The sequence below is a fragment of the Trypanosoma cruzi genome, genomic scaffold (genome assembly GCF_000209065.1).
Source record: "Trypanosoma cruzi strain CL Brener 1047053516983 genomic scaffold, whole genome shotgun sequence".
NCBI classification, from domain to species: domain Eukaryota; phylum Euglenozoa; class Kinetoplastea; order Trypanosomatida; family Trypanosomatidae; genus Trypanosoma; species Trypanosoma cruzi.
Genome location: NW_001849227.1, coordinates 29,391 through 37,636, shown reverse-complemented (window position 1 = coordinate 37,636; position 8,246 = coordinate 29,391). Strand labels below are relative to the sequence as shown.

Below are 8,246 nucleotides of genomic sequence, written 5' to 3'. Positions count from 1 at the left end.
CGTGGAAGGAGTATAAGGGATGCAAAGAGTGGCCGCCTCTACTACGTCAACACGGAGACCAAGCAACGTACATGGAAGATCAAGGAGACGCCCTTTGCAAACGAGTGATTGATGGCATGCTTGTATATGAGGCCGACGGGGCATCACGCGGCCTACGCTGACGCTCTTGTTTTGGTCACAGTTCCTAGTAATATAAGGGAGCGGAGAGAAAACAACGAAGAGACGGTGTGTGACTTTTGCCTTATTATTATCGTTGTTATTTTACCTCTGTTCCTCATTGGGGGTGCATCGTTTCTTCAGTTGCACCAAAACAGCCACCACGTTGGGGTTTTGGCTTGAGGAAGCGGCGCGCAAAGGAGCGAGCATAAATTGGCGATGCACACCTGCAGCTCCTGGAGCTGTACGTCCGTTGCAGAGGTTTGCTTCGCCTTGCTGTAACTGTGATGCCGACCCTTCACCCTCAAGTGCGTGGGTGCGTCTCCGTCAACATGCATTTTTCTTCATTTTCTCTTCTGTTCCACCGCAAAGCAAAAAAGGCTAGGCGTCGTCCAATCTATTCACAGCAACAACCAATAATGACTACGTGCCGTCTGCTGTGCGCCCTGTTGGTGCTCGCCCTGTGCTGCTGCTTATCCGTGTGCGTGACAGCGAATGGTAAAGAAGGATCCGAGACCACAACGACAACCACGACGACGAAGCCGCCAACGACGACTACAACCACGACGACAAAGCCACCAACCACGACTACAACCACGACGACAAAGCCACCAACGACGACTACAACCACGACGACAAAGCCGCCAACGACGACTACAACTACGACAGAGGCACCAACTATTACGACGACAGAGGCACCAACTACGACGACCACCCGCGAACCGTCAAGTATTCGCAAAATTGACGGCAGCCTCGGCAGCTCTGCGTGGGTGTGTGCCCCGCTTGTGCTTGCCGTATCCGCGCTGGCGTACACCACTCTGGGCTGAGAAGGTGTGCGTGCCAGCACTCAAAGCCACTGGGACATGTGTGCGTCTCTTGTGATCCGATGTATAAAGTGAGAGTAATTGTGATGATCGTTTTTTGCTTTGTTTGCTTCCGCTGCCCTGCTGTGTGCTCCGCGTTGCTTCCCACCTCCGTCACGTTGCAAGCATCGCGGGCACACTCATATGCATGCGTACTGAAGCTTTGGGCGTTTTTTTCCTTTTAAAAAGTCTTTTCTTTTTTTATTATTGCAACTTCTTTTTTTTTTCAGGGCGTTGTGCTTTTTTTGTTCTTGTGCTGGTTCCGTCTGCGTCGTGGTGTGTGTGCGCTGCTGCTTCTGCTGGGCTGCTGCCGTTTGTTATTGTGCGTTGGCTGTGTGTGGTGTAGCGGCCGCTTTTCTCTTTGTTCTCTCCCATGCTCTTGCAGGTTGACTTCACAGTGTCGGGCAACTCCACCGTTCGTGATGATGCTGGCCGTGTGTGCTGCGGCCTGTTGACGCTCGCGCTGATGTGCTGCTGCTCGCGTGTTTGTGCGACGGAGTATTTGGTGCTGGTGTAGGCGTCGTGGGGATGTGGCGTTCCAACGTGACGCTGCTGTGTTGCTGGCGGACGTGCATGTGGCCGGTGCGTTTGGAGGCTTATGGCGATGCGTACCCATCTGGGGAGGAGGATGTTTGCTGGTGCGACGGCATTTGATGCTGGCATGATGGAGGGTGCGCTGTTCCCACTTGGTTTCCTTTCCTGTTGGTCGTCGGTGCCGGCTTCTCTCCGCCACCGTTCACTCGTTGTGTATGCGTTGGAGGCTGTTTTGTGGGGCACACCCGCTTTTTGCGTTGCTGTCACACCAGCAGCGTCGCAGCAGCGTCTGTTTGTGGAGCTCTTCTGTGTTTCTTTTGTGGGCTCGTTGTGTGGCCCCTGCCCGTGGTGGATTGTGGGGGGCAAGTGGTGCCGTTGGCGGCCGAGGGAAGGAGAGGACGGCGAAGGCAATGAACAAACGCCTATTCTTTTTTTGTCACTCGCGGCGTGGTTGTTGGTCCGTTGTTTGCTTCTTGCTGCTTTGTGCGAGCAGAACAAAATAAAATAAATATTTGTGCGGCGTGTCGATCTCTTTGCCGCGCGCACTATCCTCCGCGACGGGCGGCATGACGGGCGACCGCAGCCGGCGCCTGGCGCACCGCTGGACGGGGATCCGTTGCAAGGCTTTAAGGCGGAGGCGCAGCAGCGTGGCTTGGGATTGTCGTATGGAGACGAATAGGCGGCCACAACCGAGTCGCAGCCGCTCGTGAAGGGGAATCCCTCTCCTGCAGTTGCTGCTGCTGCAACAAAGGCAGCGGAGGCATGCTCAGCGACGCCAGCAGAGGGTGGTGGCGTGTTGTGCGGCAACTGGGAGGAGCCGCGCCAGCGAGAGGCGGGGAGGACATACGACAGTCAGACGGCCACGCAAGAGGCGAGGGGGAAGCCGCCATCCGAGGCTCTTGAAGAGAAGAAGGGTGGTGCAGCCCCTCAGCGGGAGCAGCAGGAAGTGCAGGAAGGGATCGCTGCAAAAACAAAAGGTGCGCTACGGGTGTGTGGGACGTGGAAGGAGTATAGGGATGCAAAGAGTGGCCGCCTCTACTACGTCAACACGGAGACCAAGCAACGTACATGGAAGATCAAGGAGACGCCCTTTGCAAACGAGTGATTGATGGCATGCTTGTATATGAGGCCGACGGGGCATCATGCGGCCTACGCTGACGCTCTTGTTTTGGTCACAGTTCCTAGTAATATAAGGGAGCGGAGAGAAAACAACGAAGAGACGGTGTGTGACTTTTGCCTTATTATTATCGTTGTTATTTTACCTCTGTTCCTCATTGGGGGTGCATCGTTTCTTCAGTTGCACCAAAACAGCCACCACGTTGGGGTTTTGGCTTGAGGAAGCGGCGCGCAAAGGAGCGAGCATAAATTGGCGATGCACACCTGCAGCTCCTGGAGCTGTACGTCCGTTGCAGAGGTTTGCTTCGCCTTGCTGTAACTGTGATGCCGACCCTTCACCCTCAAGTGCGTGGGTGCGTCTCCGTCAACATGCATTTTTCTTCATTTTCTCTTCTGTTCCACCGCAAAGCAAAAAAGGCTAGGCGTCGTCCAATCTATTCACAACAACAACCAATAATGACTACGTGCCGTCTGCTGTGCGCCCTGTTGGTGCTCGCCCTGTGCTGCTGCTTATCCGTGTGCGTGACAGCGAATGGTGATGATTCCGAGACCACAACGACAACCACGACGACAAAGCCACCAACCACGACTACAACCACGACAACAAAGCCACCAACGACGACTACAACCACGACGACAAAGCCACCAACGACGACTACAACCACGACAACAAAGCCGCCAACGACAACTACAACCACGACGACAAAGCCGCCAACGACGACTACAACCACGACAACAAAGCCGCCAACGACGACTACAACCACGACGACAAAGCCGCCAACGACGACTACAACCACGACGACAAAGCCACCAACGACGACTACAAACACGACGACAAAGCCACCAACGACGACTACTACTACGACAGAGGCACCAACTATTACGACGACAGAGGCACCAACTACGAAGACCACCCGCGTACCGTCACGTATTCGCAGAATTGACGGCAGCCTCGGCAGCTCTGCGTGGGTGTGTGCCCCGCTTGTGCTTGCCGTATCCGCGCTGGCGTACACCACTCTGGGCTGAGGAGGTGTGCGTGGGCTGTGCGTGCCAGCACTCAAAGCCACTGGGACATGTGTGCGTCTCTTGTGATCCGATGTATAAAGTAAGAGTAATTGTGATGATCGTTTTTTGCTTTGTTTGCTTCCGCTGCCCTGCTGTGTGCTCCGCGTTGCTTCCCACCTCCGTCACGTTGCAAGCATCGCGGGCACACTCATATGCATGCGTACTGAAGCTTTGGGCGTTTTTTTCCTTTTAAAAAGTCTTTTCTCTTTTTTTATTATTGCAACTTTTTTTTTTTTCAGGGCGTTGTGCTTTTTTTGCCCTTGTGCTAGTTCCGTCCGCGTCGTGGTGTGTGTTTGCTGCGGCTGCGGTGGTGGCCGCGTGAGAGTGAGTGAGAGAGCGCCATGCACCGCCCGCACACACACTCATCTTTCACCCACTCTCTGTGTGTGTCCCCTTGCATGGACTCTCGCCCTCACCTCACCCCACGAAGCACACAAATAATGTGCCCATCGTATATGTGCATGCACACCCATGCAGGCCCGTTGGAGCTCTCTTTTGCACGACACGCACCGCTGCCGTCCTGCCTGGCTGCATGGGCGGAGCACCGTAACTGTTTCTGTTTTGTTTTTATTGCATTGAGTGGGCGACCTCTCTCTCTCTCTCCCTGTGTGTGTGTTTTGCTTTACGGGAGCAATGAGAGTGTGTGCGCTGGTCGTCCCACGCTTCGTTTTTTTTTTTTTTGTTGTTTTGCTTCTTTGAGTCTCTGCTTGTGTTGTGGTTGAGTGCACCCGTTCTGTGGGCTGTGTGTGCGTTTGTGTTTTTCATTTTTTTTTTTTTTTTCTGTGTTGTGTGTCTTTGCGCAATTGTGTGTGATGCGAACAGACCGAAATGATTATTTTCATTTACCCTTTTTTTTTTTTTTTTTTTTTTTGAAATTTTGTTAATGTTTTAAAGTCTTTTTTTTTTTTTTTTTTGCTTGCTGTTTTTTCTTTTTTAATTGTTTTGACCGGGTGCATCTGCATATGCGCATTGTGCCTCGCTCTGTGGCTTTGTGGCGAGTAAATATTGCATCGCAGGTTTGTCTTTTTATTTTGCTCTTTTTTGTCTTTTCTTTTTCTTTTTTTTTATTATTTGTTTTCACACGAATTTTGTTTGATTTGCATGGCAGCAGGAAGGGTGGTAAGGTGGCGGTGGCGCACATGTTACGCGTCAAAATTGCAGGGTTTGCTGCGGGCTCACTCACGACGCTTGCGCTTTACTACCAACTCATTTGTTTGAGGGTCATTGACATACACGCGGCGCATTCAAAGCGCCTGCAAACAATGGGACAAGATCTCCTGCGGGCATCGTGCGAGGTGTCGCAGCTCCTGCACGCAAAAGGCGGTGGATTTGTCTGAAAGCACATATTTGTTGTTAAGATGACGGCTGAAACAACAACAACAAAAACAAAAAAAGAAAAATCCTTTTCTATTATATTTACTTGCATCTTTTATCATTTCTTTCCACGCTGTGTGCTGCACATCACCCTGTTGTGTTCTTGAGGAATTTAGCTTGTTTTTATGTATGATGCACTTTGGCTTGCGTCTCTCTCGCCACCTTGCGTTGAAGGGAAAAAGAACTGGAGAAATAGTAGTCGTTTTTCTCTTTTTCTTTGTCTCTCTCTCTCTGTGTGTGTGTGTGTGTGTGTCTAGGGAGCAGAGCGCTTTGTTTTGGCGGGGCTGGTACGCAGATTGGAGACGTTACCGTAGGGGAGACGACACTACAAGTGGCACCACAGGAAGGACACTGTAAAGAGAAACGTGGCCACTGGAAGGAATGACTGATCCGACGGCTGCGGCTTTGCTTCACAACACTGCCACGCGTGTGACTTTAGGGAATACGCCGCTGCATGCTGTGCCGGTGACGGTGGCCAAGCAGTTGAAACCCCTGCTGGAATCAAGCACTTCATTGACTGTCTTGACGGTCCACACACAATTCACTCCTCCAGAATCCTTAAGACTTATTCTACTCGGTGCATCGCGCTGCCGCAGCCTGCAGCATATGCGACTGGTGGGAGGCATCAGTGTGCTGCAGTCAAAGATGATTATGTCGGCTTTCATGCAGTTTACTTTTGCTCGAAGAACATCGAGGACGAACTCTGCAGTGAGACCATTTAGTAATCCTGCAGGGCGTTCTCCACATACGCCTCTTTCAAAACGTCCATCGCCAGCTCAAAGAATCCGTCGCAACGTTGTGGTGTCCGATGCAAAAATGACCAATGGCGGATGCCAACCTGGTGGATATGGTCGACTGAACTCTCCCGCATTGCGAAACATGGAGGTCTCTAAATCACCATCGCCGCGCCTTTCTTGGTTGAATGGAGTGCAAATGGTATTAGACCTGCATCACCTTGATGACGTTGTGGCGGGTTTTTTATTGAAGGGACTGGAACGATCAGAACGCATTGTTGGACTTGATCTTCACATTGCCCCCACATCACAGGCTGCCACACGTGCAGCGGTACGTATGCTATCGCATGCAAATGTGATTGTTGCCCGCAACGCCCGACGTGTACGTTACCTTTTAAGCCAGAATACTCCAGTTGATGCGGCTTTTTTGCGGGGCGCGGATAAGCGGGACAAAACAGATTTTTCTTTGTGCTCGCCACTTCCTGAGGATGTTCCAAGAGCGGAGCAAAGAGAGCAGGTGAGGGAAGGCGGAGAAAAGGAGAAGGAGGAGTGGGGAAGGGAGGCTACGACCATGAGACAGGGGCTGTCGACGTTCGATTTGAATACACTTCCGCCGCGGCGTTATTCCCCACCGCGACTTTTGTCAGGAGTGCCACCAGACCCTTCATTGCGACCAATGCAGCCGCATGTGGTGAGTGCAAGCCCTCGAATTTTTGACAATGGCGAGTTGGAAATGGGGCACATGTCACGGCGTGGCGAGCAGAAGCAGATGGAAGAGGAGGCATCCCACGAGAATGAATGCTTCGTATGCTCTGGGGGGTCGTTATACACACCAGAAAAGATACAAGCATCAAAGATCTCTTCAGATACAATAAATAGGCGTGCGGGGGAAAGACGGGAAGACGGATCGTGTGCATGGCCGGCACCAAAAGACCCTTTGGAGACGACGCAACCGAGTCCCTCCTTTTCGCGCCACACACCGTGTTCACCCCCCTCGCCACGGGGGCAGTTTGTGCAACATATTCGATATCTCCACGGGTGTGTGCGGAAGATCAACGGCGTTGTGGTGCGCTACCAGATGGAGAGTCGTGACTCCATACAGAGATTGGTTGCCGAGATGCATGTGTTGGAGGAGCAGCTGACAGAAAGGGTAACCTCCAAACTAACGGACATGTTGTTGTCCTTGTCGGAATTGGAAAAGCAGGTCGAATGATACCTTTTTTTAAAATTATTATTATTTAAATTTCCATTTTTACCTTTTTTTTTTTTTTTTTGCGCACATCTTGCGGCGAAGAATCCGATTTGAATACAGAGCCTCTTATTTGTTTTTTCTTGCTTTTTGCTTTTTGGTTTTTTTTTTATTGTTGTTGTTTACTTTTTTGTTTTTGGGTTCCATGTTGGTTGGGATTTATTGCTTTTGTTTGGGGGAGAACATGTGGAGAGAAAGAGAGAGAGAGAGAGAGAGAGTATTGGGTTGAGGGATTTAAATATATATGTTTTTTAAATTGGCGCATGTGCATGCATTTATGTTTGTGTCTATGTGTGTGTGTGTGCTGCAGAAGAGGAGGGAGCATGAATGCAATTGCAGTTGCTTTTTTTTTTTTTTTTTTTAATGTCTGGTGACGTTTTACTGATAATATATATATATATATATATATATATATATATATATATATATATAAAACAGTTATTATTGTCATTACCTGAATTTTATCTCTTATGGTCTTTTTTTGTTGTCACTGACACCAGATGCTCGTTGTTTGTGTACCGAACTTTTTTTTTTTTTTTTTTGTGTGTGTGCGTTTTGGCTTTTGTTCCCGCGGGAAGGATTTACAGAGAAGCAGAAGCAGCAGCGGATGCCTCCAACGGCTCTGGTTGTTGGGCAGAGCGTCATGAAGGCGTTTCAGCACCTGTCGACGCAGGATCTACACACACGTCGCGTGGAGGAGGCGTACCGCGTTGTGGTGGAGTGCATCACGGCGGTGGATCCGGCAATGCGACTGTACATGTTTGGCTCCACCGCAGTGTACGGTGTACACGAAAAGGGCAGCGACGTGGATTTTGTCGCGCTCAGCAAGACGGATGTGGAAGATGGGAAGGGCGAAGACGCCGGAACGCAAGTGGCGAAGGGACTGCAGGCAGAGTTTCTTGGAAAGTTGGCCAGAGTAGTACGACAGAAGCACTTCTCGTGGAACGTGGAGGAGGTGCGACGCACACGCGTCCCCGTCATTCGTGTGAAGGGCGGTAGCAGCGTGGACTTTGACATCACCGTGAATCGGCGCAACGGGGTGCGAAACAGCGCGCTTCTGCGGGCCTACTTTGAGCAGGATCCGCCGTGTCGCTGGCTAAGCATGGGCGTGAAGCGGTGGAGCAAGCGGGCAGGGCTAAATGCTTCTGTGGTTGG

At 51.1% G+C, this 8,246-nt stretch overlaps 4 protein-coding genes across 4 annotated transcripts, besides 14 other annotated features; all 4 read left to right on the top strand.

The window, feature by feature from the left end:
- Nucleotides 1–3,218: a sequence feature (heterozygous, Esmeraldo-like haplotype).
- Tc00.1047053510939.30 (mucin TcMUCI, putative) lies at nt 576–983 on the top strand (the record flags this gene model as incomplete). The annotated part of the gene is made up of 1 exon (XM_800405.1): nt 576–983. The coding sequence occupies one exon, from the start codon at nt 576–578 to the stop codon at nt 981–983; it is 408 nt and encodes a 135-aa protein (XP_805498.1).
- Nucleotides 671–823: a microsatellite.
- On the top strand, nt 3,126–3,695 carry Tc00.1047053510939.25 (mucin TcMUCI, putative; the record flags this gene model as incomplete). Its single annotated transcript, XM_800407.1, has 1 exon — nt 3,126–3,695. One exon carries the CDS (start codon nt 3,126–3,128, stop codon nt 3,693–3,695), a length of 570 nt encoding a protein of 189 aa, XP_805500.1.
- Nucleotides 3,219–3,292: a microsatellite.
- Nucleotides 3,219–3,979: a sequence feature (areas merged during assembly that could not be assigned to a particular haplotype. This can correspond to areas where the two haplotypes were merged or to regions with more than two copies in the genome that were merged during assembly.).
- Nucleotides 3,283–3,583: a microsatellite.
- Nucleotides 3,980–8,246: a sequence feature (heterozygous, Esmeraldo-like haplotype).
- Nucleotides 4,583–4,669: a microsatellite.
- Nucleotides 4,758–4,812: a sequence feature (A-rich).
- Nucleotides 5,341–5,361: a microsatellite.
- Tc00.1047053510939.20 (hypothetical protein, conserved) lies at nt 5,490–7,055 on the top strand (the record flags this gene model as incomplete). Its single annotated transcript, XM_800404.1, has 1 exon — nt 5,490–7,055. One exon carries the CDS (start codon nt 5,490–5,492, stop codon nt 7,053–7,055), a length of 1,566 nt encoding a protein of 521 aa, XP_805497.1.
- Nucleotides 7,062–7,114: a sequence feature (A-rich).
- Nucleotides 7,159–7,265: a sequence feature (A-rich).
- Nucleotides 7,281–7,309: a microsatellite.
- Nucleotides 7,435–7,456: a sequence feature (AT_rich).
- Nucleotides 7,479–7,523: a microsatellite.
- Nucleotides 7,699–8,246, top strand: Tc00.1047053510939.9 (hypothetical protein, conserved; the record flags this gene model as incomplete). Its single annotated transcript, XM_800406.1, has 1 exon — nt 7,699–8,246. A coding segment is annotated over one exon (548 nt), but the record flags the coding sequence as incomplete, so codon positions are not given.